This window comes from Pygocentrus nattereri, chromosome 29, assembly GCF_015220715.1.
Source record: "Pygocentrus nattereri isolate fPygNat1 chromosome 29, fPygNat1.pri, whole genome shotgun sequence".
In the NCBI taxonomy this organism is placed as follows: Eukaryota; Metazoa; Chordata; class Actinopteri; order Characiformes; family Serrasalmidae; genus Pygocentrus; species Pygocentrus nattereri.
This window is the reverse complement of record NC_051239.1, coordinates 14,465,214-14,484,523: the sequence shown is the minus strand read 5'-3', so window position 1 is coordinate 14,484,523 and position 19,310 is coordinate 14,465,214. Positions and strand designations below refer to the sequence as shown.

The window sequence follows — 19,310 nt, the reverse complement described above, 5'->3', positions numbered from 1 at the left end:
TCTGAAAACCTTTAACTGGCTGAGAACTTCACCTTCTGCAGTGGTTGAACTTTGAAAAGGCTCTTCACACTCGCATCTCATTTTGTGATGAAAGGTGCTTTGAAAAACCCTTTATGGCAACTTCATGTTTTAAGAATGTACAGAATAAATCTGAGCCTTTAACAAAACATACTGTTCACAGTTTGTCTTTCTACCATTGCATCTGCTTTATATTAACATATGTTGTTGATGAACTTGAAGCTGTGTGTATATATGAGGTTCTATACGCTGGGCTCGAGTGGGACCTCAGGACTCTTGGGCAGTAAATACTCATCCGCTTTTCACAGCGCATGACTGAACGCACTATAATGCTAATCGAAAGCTTTCTGCTGCTTCTTTTTTCTGATCTTCAGGTCTGCTGCTCTTCAATCAGGCCAAAAGCAGTTAAACAACAGCTTCACGAGTTCACAGAAGTTCTTAAATACTCCAAGACTCGAGTCCATGTGTTACTTATTCTAATGCTCAGCATAAAAGAGTCTATTCCTCAGCACTTGACTATCTTAGGAGTGCAAATAAGGCAGGTTATTGAACAGATCGTTCAAATGACCATCCACACAATTGGAGGCGACGTGCATGGGAGTGTTTTAGCACATGGAGAGGAAAGAAAACAGTGGATGTCCAGTCTGTGCTTTGTCCTTAGATTGTCCAGAGCACAACATCGCTCCTGAATAAACCATGTAAAAGGATGGCGAGATGTGGTCTCCTCTCTGCATGGCACCATGCTCTCTTCTACTACACATCTGCCATGCAACGCAGGGGCAACACTAGGGGTTTATGGACAGGGGGCTAAGCCCCAAAATGTCTGCTCAGCATTAACTTTTAGAGCAGGAACAGCAAAAATGACACTTTGGTCAAATTGCACACAGTCTGTATGTCTCGTTGAAGCCTGTATAAAGCACAGAGATCATATGAGTTAACCACTATGTCCATCCACTTACAACTGACCCTGATCAAGCAAAGGTATTGAAGTCTAGCAATGCAATCTCCTCACTCTTAGTTAAGCTGCAAGGGCCTGAATATACTGTTCAGATTCATAGACTATAGCTCAGTTCAGTCTCAGCTGGTGCTATCAGAAAGAGGTGCTATGTAGGCCTGTTTAATGAGCTAAGTGACAAAATTTCATGTTCATAGTGACAAATATTATATTTTCTCTGTTAAGTACAATTAACTTGAGTATTAATTTCAGCTGAAATCTTAAACAGCTCTCCCTCGCTTTCCTCTTAATCAACCTCCATCAAATCTGCTCCTTCAGCCCTGTCAGTCTCCTTCAGCGTCTTTCTCCCCCTTTCTTCCTGTGTTTAGAAATACATTATTTTTGTTACATTCAGATTTACAAGAACTCAAGGACATAATGAGAGACCAGGCAATTCAACTAAAAATTCTTCTCATGTGACTGACCTTTAATGGAGCTGCTGCTGCTTCATTTCTGTCTACAGGTTGAGGAGAGGAACCTTTTCACTGACACTGACTTACTGGTCACTGACTGGTGTTATTGTTTCCAATTACTTAAGAGAAAAATTATATATAGGGAGAGAGAGAAAGGAGAAAGATAGAGAGAAAGAGAGAGATAGAGATAGAGAGAGAGAGAGAGTGAGAGAGAGAGAGAAAGAGAGAGAGAGATGGATAGAGAGAGAGAGTGAGAGAGAGAGAGAAAGAGAGAGATGGATAGAGAGAGAGAGAAAGAGAGAGATGGATAGAGAGAGAGAGAGAGAGAGAGAGAGAGAGAGAGATGGATAGAGAGAGAGAGAGAGAGAGAGAGAGAGAGAGATGGATAGAGAGAGAGAGAGAGAGAGAGAGAGAGAGAGAGCTATGCTCTCTAGCTGCACTGCTTTTTTGCCTCAGGTAAACCCAAAGTTAGCTGACCTAGCTAGCTAACAAACAACCAGGTAAAAACACGATAGCCAGCTATACTGACCATAATTTGGCACGAATCCATAATGTAGGTGGGAATCTTCAACTAATTGCTGTTTCATCATGTATATTAAATATTTTGAATAAAGTCTAACGTTGATTTTGTGAGCTTTTAGCCAAAACCCTAGAGACCCACCCCAGGTCTGATAAAACCGGAACCGGTCATGAGGAGCCTGGCCACCACCCCCAATTGCTCCCTGGGCGCCTTGGATAGGGCTGCCCACCGCTCCGGGCAAGTGTGCTCACTGCCCCCTAGTGTGTCTGTTCACTAGCAGAGCCGGCCCTGACTAATGTGGTGCCCTAGGCGAGATTTTGGTTGGTGCCCCCTGCATCATCAATCATCGGGTTTATACACTCACACAGACACTGCAAAGCTTTATGTTTTTGATAGGTGTCAATAGGTGTTGTGTGTTATTATAATAATTATTAATTTGACTAATATTATTAAACAGTGAAGTTATAATTATGTGGACTTTGCTTGTTTTCATCTTTATTAATTGTTCATTTGTAAAAAAAATAAAATAAAAACATGCACGCGAGCGCCCCCTGGACAGACGGCTAGCATTTGCCTATATGGCCTAATGGAAGGGCCCTGTTCTCTAGTGTGCATGCATGTGTGTGTTTCACTGCACTGATGGGTTAAACGCGGAGGTCTAACTCCACAGTGAACAAACACAGAGACAAATGGTCCTCAGTTCTGATTCATTCTAGTTCTTTATATAAAAAGAGGACCGATAAACAGCACAGCGCTCATGAGCGAGTCCTCAGTGAATGGGAGTGAATGGAGCCCAACGGCTAAAACCTAAATGTTAAAACAGCTTCTGATCACTCGCCCAGAACCTTTCTTCAGTTTTAGAGAGTAGATGGATGTATTTCACTCAAAAAGCAAAGAAATCTCACCGATATATTCACTTTTTTTCTACAGCAAACGGGGTTTGGGCAGCAGGGGGCGGGCTTTACTGCTAGAGCGGGATGATTGACGGGCGAGCGAAGCAGCTCGTTGGCTGTTCACGTTCACTGACGTCATGGGCATACATGAGGTGCTGTTTTAAACTCCTATAGCTCGAGTTTAAAAGCTCTTAAAAATATAGCGGTGTTAAATGTTCATGATATTCACTGTTCAGTGAATAAATACCCATTAGTTGGGGGCAAAACCCTGTTAAAGCTGGACTAGTGATGCCCATGCAGAGTACAAATACTTTTATAGATCAAGTAGGAACAGGGACTATTTCATTTTTTTCTTTGTGTTTTTAGTGAAATACATCCTTCTACTTTCTACAATTAAAGGAAAGTTCTGGGCAAGTGATTTGAAACTATTTTAACTTTTCATTTTTAGCTGCTGAGCTCCGTTTACTCCCATTCATTGAGGACTTGCTCGCTTGCGCCCCCTGCTGTTTAGCAGTCCTGTTTTCGATATAACGGTGGAAATAGGAAGCGGCCAAGCTCCTCAAAAACCGGATCTGGAGGATCATTAACAACTGCTGCTAGTGCCAACTTCAGATTGGCGGAAACATGCTGTCTATGGCTCTATACAGCACAAAAGACTGTGCACCGTCACAATAGCAGAACCCCTTTCGGTGCTAGAACAATTTTTGTTCTGCACTGAACCATACAACACATTCTCTATCAGTCCAAAGAACAATTTCACACGCAAAGGACTATTTAAGCACATAAATTGTTCTGTATAAAATTCATGGTGAAGAACCATCTATTTTAAGATCGGATAGCACCAAAAAGTGTTCTCTTATAGCAAAGATGTCAAGCTGGTAAAAATAGCGGAACCCTTTTTGGTGCTATAGAACCATTTTCAAAGAGGTTCTATATAGAATCATACACAACACACTCTCCACCAATCTGAAGAACCACCTCACCATGCAAAGAACCTTTTAAGCATGCATATGGTCCTATACAGAACTCATAAAGGAGCTTTGAAGAACCATCTGTTTTAAGGGTGTAGAGCATGTTAAGCTCTTTTCACTTAGACATTCGACGGTCATTTGGTCAGAGGTGTTCAAACCTTTATATAGGACTTCATGAACAGACGGACGGACGGACAGACGGACTGTTTTTCCTGCCTTTTATTAAAAAAAATAGACATTTGTACAAAAACGTATCCCAGTCAGGATCTAGTGCAACAACAAGAGCGAATCAAATCTCTACCAGTAAACCATGTCTATACATCCCACTCATCTCTCTGCGCTACCAGGGCCGCCAGTAGCTCTGCTGCAGGGCTGTCGGTGCGCCGCGGCTTCTGTCAGCCTGAGCGCGTTTGCGCTGGTCGAGGAGTCCGTGTGCAGGTGTTTGGTGCTCGCAGGTTTGAGTCCGCTTAGACTCGCCGCTGTGGTCCCGCCCCCTCCTCGCTGGCGGGGCCCTGGAGGAGTCGCTGTCCGCGGTGCTGAAGTCTGGAAGCGGCGCTCCGAGGCGGAGGAGGCCGCGGGTCATCTGCGTCAGCACGCCGGACCTACACGCCGCGTCTGCGTCAGACATCAGGAGATACTGGTTCACACCGGCGAGGCAGCTCGCGTAGCCCGCCTGGTACTCAGCAACACCGCAGTTAGGAGGGAACCCTGCGGAGAAACGAGCGGGTTATAGAGCATTGTCACCAACACGAGGGGCTTCTTCAAGGGTTCTTCAGCGATTATAGGCAGAACCGTGAGCACCTAAAGAGCCATTTGAGCGTTAAATCGACTCTTCTCTGGAATGAAAAAGCTGTTAGAGAGTCGTGCGCAGACGTTTTGGTCAATAAATCAACACATCCTCTACACTTGTACACTGGAGATAACTGACTTTAAGAAAGGCGTGCGGACCTGTTGCCTCCCTACAGTTCTTACTTAACAGGTTCAATCTTAAATGTACATTTGAGTTATAGATGTTAGATTCACCCCAGTAACTAAAGCATTCTGCAACACAGAGGAGCTTTGCATTAGTTACTTCATCCACTCAAGATCAACCAAACCCCTTACATGGCCTGGACCCAAAGCTCCATTACACACTGGTAACATCAGAAGAGCTCAGCCAGCTTGCGCTGAAGTCCTTATAATCACTCAATAATGGGCCTGGGATGAGCCCGAGGAAGAGTGTTTGACTGTTCTTAGCTGATCTTTACTAGATCTAGTATGTTTTACTAGACTGGCATTAATTAGTACGTGCAGCAAATAGTAAACAAGAAAATTCAGTTCTGTTTTTCACACTTCTACACATTGTAATACACACTCGCTGTTTATTATAATAAAATGTGTAATAAAATTGTTATAAAATGTAATTCGACTATATTTGGCTTTATGCTTCTTCAGTGTGTCTTAGTATTTCTGCATGGCATCAAAAAGGGTTCTGCCTGTGCTATAAGCCTGCCTTGGAAGTGTCACAATAGAACAGCCCATTTTGAAAAAGGTTCTACATACAACACACCCTCCATCAATCTGGAGAACACCTGCACCATGCAAGGAACCACTGAGACATGCGAGCTGTTCTATACACAACTCTTGGTTCTGTATGTAGAACCACTGCCTTTACTAAAGAAGCTCTGATGAAGCCTCCCGTTTAAAGCGGACTGTTCGTCGTGATGTGACGCTGCAGAGCTCTCCGCTGCCCTGGGTCACAGTGTGGAGGAGGGACGTGATCTTTAGCTCTACAAACCTTTCCCAGTCTTTTGAAGATGTTTCAGGTGTTTCACCGTCAGCTCCAAAATGTCCGCTTTTTCCAGCTTCCGCTTGCGTATCTGCAAAAAAGGAAAACGACACGTTTCATGAATAAGCGCGAAGAACCAGCAGCGGGCCGAATTCCGCCCAGTGATGCGCGGTACACGAACAAACACGCGACTGGAAGGCCGCTCGCGCGTACATCGCTGGAGTGCAGGCTCTCCAGAAGAGTCCTCAGCTGATCCAGGCACGTGTTGATGCGCGCTCTTCTCTTCTTCTCCATCAGCGGTTTGGAGACCTGGAGGAGTGAAAGAGGCGGTTAGCGCGGCTCTCAGCGGGCGGCTCGGGCTGTGTGACCCGCAGCTCTCCCGCACAGCGCTCACCTTCTTGTGGCCGGGTGTCCTGCTCCTGACGGGGCTCTCTGAGACCATGATTCCTCTGCAGAAGCCCTCTGTGCTGCGCTGCGCTCTCGACGTGCTCTCGGGTCGGACTGAAGGAATCTGCGCTGGCGGCTCCACTTATACAGAAACGTTCACTTAACATCTCAATGCGGCGCGCGCCCGCGCTTTCCCACCCACAACGCATCATTCACCGCCCTCCCGCGCTGGGATTGGCTAGTGGCTCATACTCATGGTCCACAGCGCAGGGGGCGGGGCTCGCCGGAATACAGGTCGGGAACTAAACGCCAAGGCGCGCGCAAAATCTGCAACTTCCAGCAGTCATTAAGAGCTGTGCGCTTCTGATGATTATCTCCAAAAACAGGAAACTTTACCGTTAGAACAGTTATGATCGCTTAGTAAAGTGTTATCAGCTCTTAGTCAAGTTATCATATCTTAATAAAGTTATCATCTCTTAGTAAAGTTATCATCTCTTAATAAAGTTATCATCTCTTAATAAAGTTATCATCTCTTAGTAAAGTTATCATGTCTTAATAAAGTTAGTAAAGTTATCATCTCTTAGTAAAGTTATCATGTCTTAATAAAGTTAGTAAAGTTATCATCTCTTAGTAAAGTTATCATCTCTTAATAAAGTTATCATGTCTTAATAAAGTTAGTAAACTTATCATCTCTTAATAAAGTTATCATGTCTTAATAAAGTTAGTAAAGTTATCATCTCTTAGTAAAGTTATCATGTCTTAATAAAGTTAGTAAAGTTATCATCTTTTAGTAAAGTTATCATCTCTTAATAAAGTTATCATATCTTAATAAAGTTATCACCTCTTAGTAAAGTTATCATCTCTTAATAAAGTTATCATCTCTTAATAAAGTTATCATCTCTTAGTAACGTTATCATATCTTAATAAAGTTATCATCTCTTAGTAAAGTTAGTAAAGTTATCACCTCTTAGTAAAGTTATCATGTCTTAATAAAGTTAGTAAAGTTATCATCTCTTAGTGAAGTTATCATATCTTAATAAAGTTATCATCTCTTAGTAAAGTTATCATATCTTAATAAAGTTATCACCTCTTACTAAAGTTATCATCTCTTAATAAAGTTATCATATCTTAATAAAGTTATCACCTCTTAGTAAAGTTATCATCTCTTAATAAAGTTATCATCTCTTAGTAAAGTTATCATCTCTTAATAAAGTTATCATCTCTTAGTAAAGTTAGTAAAGTTATCACCTCTTAGTAAAGTTATCATGTCTTAATAAAGTTATCATCTCTTAGTAAAGTTAGTAAAGTTATCACCTCTTAGTAAAGTTATCATGTCTTAATAAAGTTAGTAAAGTTATCATCTCTTAGTAAAGTTATCATATCTTAATAAAGTTATCATCTCTTAGTAAAGTTATCATATCTTAATAAAGTTATCACCTCTTACTAAAGTTATCATCTCTTAATAAAGTTATCATATCTTAATAAAGTTATCACCTCTTACTAAAGTTATCATCTCTTAATAAAGTTATCATCTCTTAGTAAAGTTAGTAAAGTTATCATCTCTTAGTAAAGTTATCATCTCTTAATAAAGTTATCATCTCTTAGTAAAGTTATCATCTCTTAATAAAGTTATCATCTCTTAGTAAAGTTATCATCTCTTAATAAAGTTATCATCTCTTAATAAAGTTATCATCTCTTAGTAAAGTTATCATCTCTTAATAAAGTTATCATCTCTTAGTAAAGTTATCACCTCTTAGTAAAGTTATCATCTCTTAATAAAGTTATAATCTCTTAGTAAAGTTAGTAAAGTTATCATCTCTTAATAAAATGATCTCTTAGTAAAGTTATCATCTCTTAATAAAGTTACCATCTCTTAATAAAGTTATCATCTCTTAGTAAAGTTATAATCTGTTAGTAAAGTTATCATCTCTTAATAAAGTTATCATCTCTTAATAAAGTTATCATCTCTTAGTAAAGTTAGTAAAGTTATCATCTCTTAATAAAGTTATCTCTTAGTAAAGTTATCATCTCTTAATAAAGCTACCATCTCTTAATAAAGTTATCATCTCTTAGTAAAGTTATAATCTCTTAGTAAAGTTATCATTTCTTAATAAAGTTATCATCTCTTAGTAAAGTTATCATCTCTTAATAAAGGTATCATCTCTTAGTAAAGTTATCATCTCTTAATAAAATTATCATCTCTTAATAAAGTTATCATCTCTTAGTAAAGTTATCACCTCTTAATAAAGTTATCACCTCTTAGTAAAGTCATCATCTCTTAATAAAGTTATCATCGCTTAGTAAAGTTAGTAAAGTTATCATCTCTTAGTAAAGTTATCACCTCTTGGTAAAGTTATCATCTCTTAATAAAGTTATCATCGCTTAGTAAAGTTAGTAAAGTTATCATCTCTTAGTAAAGTTAGTAAAGTTATCATCTCTTAGTAAAGTTATCATCTCTTAAAAAAGTTATCATCTCTTAGTAAAGTTATCATCTATTAATAAAGTTATCATCTCTTAGTAAAGTTATCACCACTTAATAAAGTTATCATCTCTTAGTAAAGTTATCATATCTTAATAAAGTTATCATCTCTTAGTAAAGTTATCATCTGTTAGTAAAATTAGTAAAGTTATCATTTCTTAGTAAAGTTAGTAAAGTTATCATCTCTTAATAAAGTTATCACCTCTTAGTAAAGTTATCATCTCTTAATAAAGTTATCATCTCTTAATAAAGTTAGTAAAGTTATCATCTCTTAGTAAAGTTATCATCTCTTACTAAAGTTGGTAAAGTTATCATCTCTTAATAAAGTTATCATCTCTTAGTAAAGTTATCATGTCTTAATAAAGTTATCATCTCTTAATAAAGTTAGTAACGCTATTATCTCATAATAAAGTTATCATCTCTTAGTAAAGTTAGTTAAATTATCATCTCTTAGTAAAGTTCATAAAGTTATCATGTCTTGGTAAAGTTGGTAAAGTTATAATTTCTTAATAAAGTTAACATCTCTTAGTAAAGTTAGTAAAGTTATAATTTCTTAATAAAGTTATTATCACTTACTAAATTTTGATCACTTTTACAGTGAATATAGGCATCACCTCTTAATAAAGTTATCATATTTTAGCTAGTAAAGCTATCACCTCTTAATAAAGTTTGTAAAAATTATATCTTAGAAAAGTTAGAAAAACCCTAAAGTTAGTAAAGTTTTTAATCATCATTTAGTAATGTTAGTAAAGTTAGTCTCTCTCAGTAAAGTTGGAAAATGATCCTCTCTTAGTAAAGTTAGCTGAATTATTATGACATTTAATCTCAGTAATGTTATCATCTCTTAGTAAAGTTATTAAAATGACCTCTACCTTAGTAAAGTTAACAAAATGCTCTTAGTAAATTTATTATTACATTGTTTATAATGGTTAACAGTTAAAAAATTTAACTATTATAACAATGTAACTAATGTCACTATTATATGTTACAATAATTATATTTTTATGCAAGGTTATAAATTACTACAGGTCTATTTATTACAGGTTTATTCATTTACGTTAGTGAAAGAACCTTTCTATTATCAAAGATAGATACTGGACATAATGCTTAAGTTTGAAGTAAATAAGCTACACTTTTCAGAATAAATGTGTCAAAAGGACTTTTAGAGTAACACTAGAGAAGAACCACTTTTAATTTCCTGCTTAACTGTTGTAGATAGCTTTTTAAAGCTTAAAGAACCTCACCTATAAAGGTTTTAGACTCTTTAAATGGTTTTCCTACAACATAACCTTTTAGGAACCTGTAGGCTCTTTGTAAGTGTGTGTAATATCGAGAAGCTGAAAAATCTTGACTGTAAAGTCTGTATCAGTCAGACACAGCAAAACCTACCACCAAGGCACCATCGTGTGGGGTGATCCGGAGCGGAAAGGCGTACAGAATCACCATAAAATGGGGAATAATGTTACAAATACCGAGTCACTCTGTTGGGGAACTTGTACCAGTTCTACCTATTCAGCCTTTTTTCTGTGTGTTTCACGCCACGGGGGCTGTGGGGGCTGCAGGGGCCATGGGCCGAACCGTGGAAATCATGCCCATGTCTTTGGGACGCAGTCATTTTCTGCCTGTAAAGAGGACAGCGCAGTCTCCACATGCCCAACTGACCCCAATCACTGTTCTCCACCAAACCTATAGCTCAAACTGTCTTTGGGATTAGGCTGGACGTTCACAAACATAGGGTATTTATTTTAGAGTTGCTGGATTTGCTGAGTTTGTATTAAACTGAGGTGGATCTCTCCCAGATGTTGCCTTCAGAGCACAGAGCGAGGAGAATCAGAGGAACGCCTCCTGTCCAGGGGCCCTGTCTGCCCGATTCTCCACACTGCCCCATCAATACACCAGGGCTTGGGAAAGTCCATCTTACACATGGGCCCACACTATGGTGGTCTGCAGCATTTCTCTAACAGGAGCTAGCAACCTCATAGCAAGGAGTGGTTTCAAAAATAGCAATTTATGTATTACAACCTGGAGTTAAGGTTGATACCGCTTGACAGCGAATGCTTTCAAACTGTGTCTCTCCCTCTGGCTCTTCACTGACTGTTAGTGCTGAGTGGCTGAATCATTCTATTGGCTTTTCAAATGATCCAAAGTTTGAGACATTTTACTCAAGACACAACGGAATGCTGCAAAACACTGTAAACAATCGGTTTATTACATGTATTATCTGTAGACCAGGGAAAACAATCTTCAAAGGAAACCACTATGATCTCTTTCTGGAGTTCTACACACTTAAAAAGGTTCTTCTAGGGATGCTTAGTGAGTTAGGGTAGGAGTCAAAAACTACAACGCCCATGATTCACTGCACGCATGACTCTCAGTAGAACTACACACCTAATAAACATCAAAAAATGAAGGTTTCTTTTTAGTTAAGAAAAAGGTTCTATTTAGAACCATAAGTGCTCAAAGAAACCACAATGCTTTGCATTGTGAAACGACTCTTCAGCTTGATGGAGAATGCGCTGCAGATGGTTCTATACAGAAGCTTTTTGAAAGTGGTACCATATAGCACCAAAAATGGTTCTTCTTTTGTTTGAAGCCTGACATTGAAGAACCCTTTTTGGTGCTATATGGTATCTTTTTTAATGGTTCTATTTAGCACCAGAAAAGATTCTACTCTTGGAATTGTCACAATAGAAGACCCCTTCTTGGTGCTATACAGAACCTTTCTGAAAAAAGTTCTATATAGAACCATATACAATAAATTCTCTGTAAACCTGAAGAACCATTTTACCATGCAAAGAACCGTTTAAGCTTGAAATGCTTCTATACAGAACTCACGGAACAATTACCTTTACCACAGAACCCTTGAAGAGCCATGTTTTTTAAGAGAATGGTTCTACAGAGTCGTGTGCGCAGTGAATCATGGGCGTTGTAGTTTGACGCCTACCCACAGAAACCCCGTTGAAACGCAACTGTTAAAAGATGCGGATCAAAAACAGCAGAAACTCAAAATCCGCCTCAGTCACAGAAAAGGACCAAGACGCTCACTAAACCGGCTACACTGGATGAGCTGCAGCTCTGACGGAGTGAGGGGAGAAGGGGAGAAGGGGAGAAGGGGAGAAGGAGAGAAGGAGAGAAGGGGAGAAGGAGAGAAGGAGAGAAGGGGAGAAGGGTAGAAGGGGAGAAGGGGAGAAGGGAAGGATCTTCGTATTTGATGTTTTGCCTCCAAAGTCCGACACGCGACAGAGTGAAAGGCGCCCCGCTGAGCGCGCTGAGAGCTGCGCGCCTCTGCAGCCGGACTTCGGACAATAGGCTGTTGTGGCCGCGAGCGCAGACTGAGAGAGGCGCTCGGGAGAGACGAGGGGCCTTTAGGAGGCAATAAGTGAAGAATGCAGTCTAGATTTAAAGATGCAGAGCCCATTGATCTTTCCTCCAGCCGGCTGCGCGCCCCTCGAAATGAGGGCAGTGAAAAGAGCCCCTTCACTTTCAAGCGCCTAAACGCTTTGTTGTGCCCAGCTTTGAGAAGAAAACAGTGGAAAGTGGAACTTACCGAGCTGCTTCTATGAGCTTAAACCACCAGCTTTAGACAGATAGATAGACAGACAGATAGACAGACAGACAGAAACCCTATCAACAGCAGAACCCCTTTTGCTGCTACATAGAACCCCTTTCAACAAAGTTCTACATGGAACCATACACAACACGTTCTCCATCAATCTGAGGAACCATTTCACCGCGCAAAGAACCATTTCAGCAGGCAAAGGATTCTTTTGAGCGTTCATGGTTCTGTATGGAACCGCTGTCTTTGTAATTTTACAGAGGACGTTTTACAGTTTCTTTTCATGTTTTTATTTATTTTCTAGCTACATTTTAATGTTTCTCAAACAAACAAACAAATAAATAAACAAATCTAATAAAGCAACAAACACAAAACGGGCTGTGAAAAGGTTTCTGTGTTTTATTTGATTTGTTCCGCAACGTTTTGAACTAATAAATTGGAAAATATTACACAGAAAACGCTACACACGTTTCCTGTTGATGACGGTTGAGCTGTTTATACTTAGAACATCCACAGAACGTCATTAGAGCGGGGGTGATCACACTTTTACACACAACTGTCACACCAATCAGCCCAAACAGCTCTGACGGAGATCCCTGTGCCTGAAGAAGCGCGTATGACAGGAAACGGATTCTCAAACAAGGTTTTATGACCATTTATTTATTTATGTTTTTCTCGATTTATTTAACGTGAACCGTCTAACTGGGTTATATGAAAGTGCGCTGCAGAGGTTCTCACGGTTAAAGCGCTGTCATGCAGCCTGACGCAGACAATCATTTCTATCATGAACTGAAACTGCGGCTGACAGAAGCCGAGACTGTAGTTAGTGGGACAAAGAACCCGCAGTCTGGAGCAATTTGTAGTCTAATTACCCTGAGCTGCTCCAGGCAGTCAAACCGAGCTCGCTCTAAAGGCAGCGTTCCGTTTCGCTTTGATGACGGCAGGTAGTGTAGCACGCGCAGATTTGTTAACATCTAACGCTTATTTAGCGACATCTGACGGGACCATTCTGCGCGCATTCGCAATAAACTTGCATGTAATGCACCGAAAAATTGGTGCAAATCGCAGCGCTGCTCGGTTCTCAGGGTGCATAAAGCGGCGCTAACTCGGTATGAAATTGGAGTGAAGCAGCCACGCGCATAAAGGCCGCCTGCGCTCCATTGTGCTGCCTGCACGCCATTTACACGCTCAAATCCAACATGCTGGAGTCACAGCGTCTCCTTCCTTTACTCGACTGAACTCAGACGGCCTTCACTGAAGCGCTTCACTCTTAAAAAGACGCTTAGTAAAGGCAAAGGTTCTGTTTAGAACCATGAACACTGAGAGAACCAGTTGCACGCCTAAAAGGTCCTGCGCATGGTATAATGGTTTCTCACATTGATGGAGAATGTGTTATGGTTCTGCATAGAACCTTTTTTAAAAAGTAGGGTTGTCCATCAGTCTGAAGAACATTCGCACTATGCAAAGACCAATATGCAAAGGACTGATGGTTAAGAACCACCAAAAAGGTTCTCTTGTCATAAAGATGCCATGCTTGTTACAGAATAACTATCTAGAACCATTTTCCAAAAAGCCTGTACACAGACCCAATACGTTCTCCATCAATCTGAAGAACATTTTCACGATGCAAAGAACCATTTAAACATGCAAATGGTTCTATATAGAGCTAAGTTAGTTAAGTTAGTTAAGTTAGTTAAGAACCACCGAAGAACTGTCGTTTTAAAGGTTGAGAATATGTGAAGCCAAAAGTCAAAAGTTTGTGAAGTCAAAAAGGTTCTACACAGAAACATACACAACACATTCTCCATCAGTCTGAAAAACCTTCTCACAATGCAAAGAACCGTGTACGCATGCAAATGGTTCTGTATACTCAAGGTTAAGAACCAGAACCATTGATCTTTTTAGGGTTGTAGACTTTTTTTATTATTATCACGAGTGAACGTGGCTAAACTAAGTTGTGGCCTTAAGAAAAGGAGCTCCTGAAGAATAAAAGGTGGAACAGTCAGAATTTCTCCTCCTTTTCCACTTTAAAGAGCCTCATCAATAACAATAACGCCGGAGCGGCCTGTGCGCGCGCTCGGCATCATAATAACACAGCCCTGAAACGGGTGAGTGGATGTTTATCAAAAGCGCTCTGAGCCCTAAGAGCACCTTCACTTCTCCCTCTGTAACTCATTAACCCTCAGGGGCTTTTGTCAGGCGCTCTCAGCGGGGAGATCCTGCAGTAATTGGAGGTCTATACGACTTGTTAACAACAATTAGTGAGGTAATTATACGATTACCTGCAATAAACGTTTGCTTTTTGGAGGGAAGAAATATTCTTCATTTGCACACCAATAGCAGGACAAAGTAACTACACGAACGTAAAGGAACTGACGGGCGCCCAAGATGGGATCTAATGTCCAGCACTGCTGGGCTTCAGAGAGAAGGGAGTGATGATCCTGTGACATGGCAGTGGAGCCTGACTCGTCCAGTAATAATCAATCAATCAATCAATCAGAGACTGAAAAGAGTAAACACAGATTTATAGTAGTGAATTAAATATAACCAGGACGCGATTAAAACAGGATGTAAAAATCACAAAACAAATAAAACAAACCAAGTTAAAACTATAGATTAGTAATACGAAATAGTAACACAAGTAAGTGAATATAACTACTGAGTAGGGTAAGAAGAAACAGATCAAAAAGAAAACAATACTAAAACAATAATAGTGGTGCTAAAATGATCATATAATAAAAATAGGTACACTGTAAAAACAAACACAAAAAATAATACAAAGGTTTATGATATTTTACAGTATGCATTTTCTTTACTGCAACTTTACAGTGTTTTACTCGCAACTCAACTGCCAGTAAATGAAATTGTGTTGTTCGGTATGTTACTGTAAAGCAATGCAATGCATCTCTCTAAATGTTTTACAGTACAATTCTGTAAAATAACGAAACATTATTTCACTGTAAAATAAATGTTGCATTAGTTTTTTTACACCTCTGTAAACAGTAAAGTTTATGAAACTCATTCCACTCTTTAGGTGCCAACAGGGAAAATTTGCTCCAGCAAGGGGCTTCCACTCCAATTGGTCTCTGAACCATTTTGAACTACACTCAGCCTGCAACTGTTTTAGCTCATTTCTTTTCTTTTCTTTTGTCTTTGTCGATTTATTTATTTTTGTCAGTTATTTTGATGTGATGTAAGATGAAAGAAACAAGCCAACACCTTCTAAATAAAGATCTCTGCAGTCTTGAACATATTCGACACAATGCGGCTTGTTTTTAGATACAAAAAACACTTCTAGCTGTGGTCTTCTGATATGCAAACTAGCCAGGCCATCTCCAAAAAGTAGGATAAGGTCATCTGAGAGCGAAGCAAATTGGAGAACCGCCTCAAAACTATTCAGAGATTCAACGCGATATAAAAGGAAACAAATGGCGCACCGCGCGGCTCTAAACTCGGGCCAGTTACATTGTGCCATACCTCGTTATAGCAAGCCTGCATGGTGACATAATATTTCATAAAATCTACACGGCGCAGAAAGCCACGCGACGACCCTGCTCGCCTGGGTCTGATCAAACATGTTCTATCATGAATTTCTATAGACTCGTCTGTAGGTTATTTAAGAGTCTTTACTTTGGTTCGGGCGCACAATGGCCTGTGTTTGGCTGTGTGCACTGGGGTTAGTGTCTGAAAAGACGAGAGGCGAACATTAACATCGCTTTGGGTTTTCTCAAGGCCTGAAATGAACTAGTGGAAAGTAACTTTATAACTCGGTGAAGGATGAAGCCTTTGTCCAGCTCCCCTTGGAAAACACAAGTGACTAACAAAAGAGGACCCCTCTCATTGTTAAGCGCTAAATCTATGGCCATTGATGCGCCTTGAATTGCAAAACATCTGCCATTTACTCCGCAGACTCCGGGGCGCATTTGTATAAGAATGAAGTGCTGCTTGTGGGCACTGGATTCTGCCAGCGACCATAATAACAAAGGAGAGCAGAGAAGCTTCAGAATCAAAACAACACTCTTGCAAAGAGTGTCGAATCCAAAGCAGCAGAGACGATATCACAGTTGCTGGTACTGAAAAGTATCTCTTCATTTGGAGGTTTCTGAGGACCAGTTGGGACTGATTTTAAGCCCCCACTCCTAAAAAAAGATATAGATTAAAAAGATTAGATTATTAGGTTGTCATACAGATTAAAGGGGACCAATTAAACATACGGCAGGTCTGAGTTTGAGCAGGTCAAATAGTTTATTTTAACTACATTTTTAAACGAATGCATCACCTGATTATTTGCTGAATGTAACCTACTGAAAACAATGCATGAATTGCGGCAAAGATAATGGCACATTGTACTTTTGAATATAATGTGGCAGAAAATGTTTGGCCTTTCACAATTCTTGGTTCATACACCTGATTCTTCCCTTTGGCCCATTTGGACCAAGTCGTGTGTCAAATGGCATGCTTTGTTAATTTTCTAACTGTAATAACTTTTGTTATTAACTGTCTTAACTTTTAATGCACAATTACCGTTTTATTCTTTCTTTTTTCCTGACTCTAACATGCTGGGGGGAAACGTGGCCTGTGCAAATTTTATGCCACATTTTATGCATAAAATGTTAATCCCAATATGTTAAACTCAGCAAATAAACAGAACTTAATAAAATAGCAGACAAATGCGCCATACTGCAATCTTCCTGTAGAGGACGTTTTAACTTATGTTCATTGTACGTCGTTGGACCAGATGAAGTGTTCAAACGTTTGCATACGACTGTATGTCACACCTATGTGGCCTATCCAGGACATGCCGACGGGAAATAAGGCAGAACCGGGTTGGTGAGGTTCTCTAAACGCTCTGGAGGCAGCGAGAGAGCAGCAGCAGAGAAAGCTCTTTGAGGGCTGTGCGTGGTGTGTTCAAAAGGCAGGGCAGGTTTCCCAGGGTGGCTGCTTTATGCCCCCCCAGCAGTGGAAAATCGGGGTTTGAGTCTGAAAAGGCGAGAGGCGGCCCTGCGATTCTCCTCGCTTCGTATTTTCAGGCCTAAAAAGCGAAGCCTGTTACAGAGAGAATGTGCTCGCTGGTGCCTGAACAGCACCGAGAGAGCAAAAACCAACTCGTGGAGTCTTAACACCTGCAGTCAATGGGATTCAGATACAGTCTATTGTATAAAATAGTTCAATATAAAGAAGCGCCGGGCGTATAAATGTTTGGGAGATTTTTAAGGCTCTACAGTCAGCTCTGCTAATCTTCCTATGAATAATATTCCTGTTGCCTTTGTTGCAGTTCTAGATCAGCCGTTCTAGACATCGCCTCTGTATTAATGACAGTGTAATACGAAGAGTCACAGCCATGCACATCGTTTAGATGATCATGATAACAACAACAACAACAATAATAATAATAAGAAGAAGAAGAACAACAACAACAAGAAAAAGAAGAATCTTCAATCAAACAAGAGAGCAGTTCAAAGCGTTTTACAGGGTAAACTAATAAATAAAAGAATAAATAAGAAAGAAAAAAAAGTGTTTTTTTATAAACAAAAGACTTCTGCACAGTTAGTGCACTGTTTATTATTATGCACATTATACTTTTATATATTAATTTCATGTTAAACTCAGCAAATCAGTCGAAACAGAGAAAAACAGAATAAATATTTGCATTCTCTGTAAATGTGTTATTTTCACTTAGAAATAAACGAAACGTCTAGTTTGACCACTTTTGTATGAGTGCTGTGGACTTGATGGCAGGACTGTGATGTACAGTGTACTGTAATGTACAGTGTACCGTGATGTACAGCGTTCTTTTGGTGCCTGTGAGAGAACCTGTCGCTCTGCGTGGGTGGCATGTGTCTCTACCACAACAGAAAATTGGTATGAAATCGACAATTTGTTGGTGTCAGCGTTCGCGAACGGGAAGCGCCATATGCCACGCTGGGCTTCCCCATTCAAACCATTTGCTCCTGGCTTCACGGTCCGTCCTCCCGTTCCACATGCCAGAGCTCTCAATGGTGGAACAAAGCACCAATTTACCTCTCAAATGATCAGACCCCAAGGTGACTGCGCTGCTCTCCAGGCCCCTCAGGCCGCCCCAGAGGGGCGTGGCTGAAAACTAGTTAGGGCGAAGAGCGAGCATCCAAACGTAAAGACGCTTATGTGCTTCTTGGACTGGACGCACGGTTCTTAGAAAAGCTACGGTATATCATTTCCCCCTTAAGGCTTCGCTTATGACGTCTGTGTGCTTTATGCACCAAAATGAATCCCATTTCAGTTTTACTTGACCATTTTCCAACATCCCTTTATCCCTTAGAATTAAACAGGCTGTTGTTGTTACTGTGCCTTTAATTTTGTACTGTGACCACTGACCTCTGAAGGACTAGAGGATGACCGACACAAACACAAGCAACAGATGATCTAGCATTGCTGTGTCTGATCACCCATATCAATGTCACAGCACTCTGCAGAGGTCCTGTGGGGGTCCTGATCATTGAAGGGACTAACAAAGTAATATATACATAAATACATACATACTTACATACACAACTAATATATGTGTGTATATATATATATATATATATATATGTGTGTGTGTGTGTGTGTGTGTGTGTGTGTGTGTGTGTGTGTGTGTGTGTGTGTGTGTAATTATTCATTTATTTATTTTTAAATAGGCCTTTTTTGCTCTTACATATTTGCCAAAGTGGGACTCTAGTAGGGAAACGTTACAGTAGTGGCTGTGTATATGAATGAGAATTTATAGGACCTATATTCTCATTAGGTCTTTACTGTTAATAATACTGTTTCTGTGTCTTTATATTGTCATATAAAGTATGAAACATCAATATTACAAGTTATTGCTGTATAGCCACCTGATGCTGGCCCCCCCACCATCAAATTTGCACCCTTGATTTTGGCTGACATAGGCTTCCTTTACTTTTCAGCTACATTAGCTTCATAGCTCTACCGCAAAACTAATGAAGCAAACTTCAGACACCCAACACGTCTCAGCCCGTCAAGTGCATTTGGAATAAGAGGAAAACTGTGCGAACCTGAATCACTCCTTTATCACTGTACTAATAATAAGGCTGTTCCAACATCTCAGCTGGCACAATGAATACAGCTAAGACGTGAGCTCGAAAACAGCCAGATTTGGGTGAGATTTACACAACAGGTTTCAGAATGTGTGAAGATGAAAAAAGGCTTTAAATGAAATAAATGGCAGCGGATTTAAATAATAATGTCACCCGGGAAAAACATGCTAACAAAAGATAAAACAGGCACTCATGTATTTGTCATGTTTAATATCTACATAAGAAGACAGCATGG

At 40.0% G+C, this 19,310-nt stretch overlaps 1 protein-coding gene across 1 annotated transcript; it reads right to left on the bottom strand.

The window, feature by feature from the left end:
- Positions 1-4,149: 4,149 nt before the first annotated feature.
- On the bottom strand, positions 4,150-6,065 carry her3 (hairy-related 3). The gene is made up of 4 exons (XM_037536009.1): positions 5,972-6,065; positions 5,791-5,886; positions 5,587-5,668; positions 4,150-4,517 (listed from the first exon to the last, which is right to left on the bottom strand). The coding sequence occupies exons 1-4, from the start codon at positions 6,017-6,019 to the stop codon at positions 4,150-4,152; spliced, it is 594 nt and encodes a 197-aa protein (XP_037391906.1). The 5' UTR covers positions 6,020-6,065.
- Positions 6,066-19,310: the final 13,245 nt, after the last annotated feature.

What these genes read in the sequence shown, in the direction of transcription:
- her3 (XM_037536009.1), bottom strand. Translation starts at nt 6,019, where the DNA reads ATGGTCTCAGAGAGCCCCGTCAGGAGCAGGACACCCGGCCACAAGAAG. An exon ending in GGACACCCGGCCACAAGAAG is followed by an intron (nt 5,887 to 5,971) that starts GTGAGCGCTGTG and finishes TCACTCCTCCAG; the next exon opens with GTCTCCAAACCGCTGATGGA. An exon ending in TCTTCAAAAGACTGGGAAAG is followed by an intron (nt 4,518 to 5,586) that starts GTTTGTAGAGCT and finishes GTTTCTCCGCAG; the next exon opens with GGTTCCCTCCTAACTGCGGT.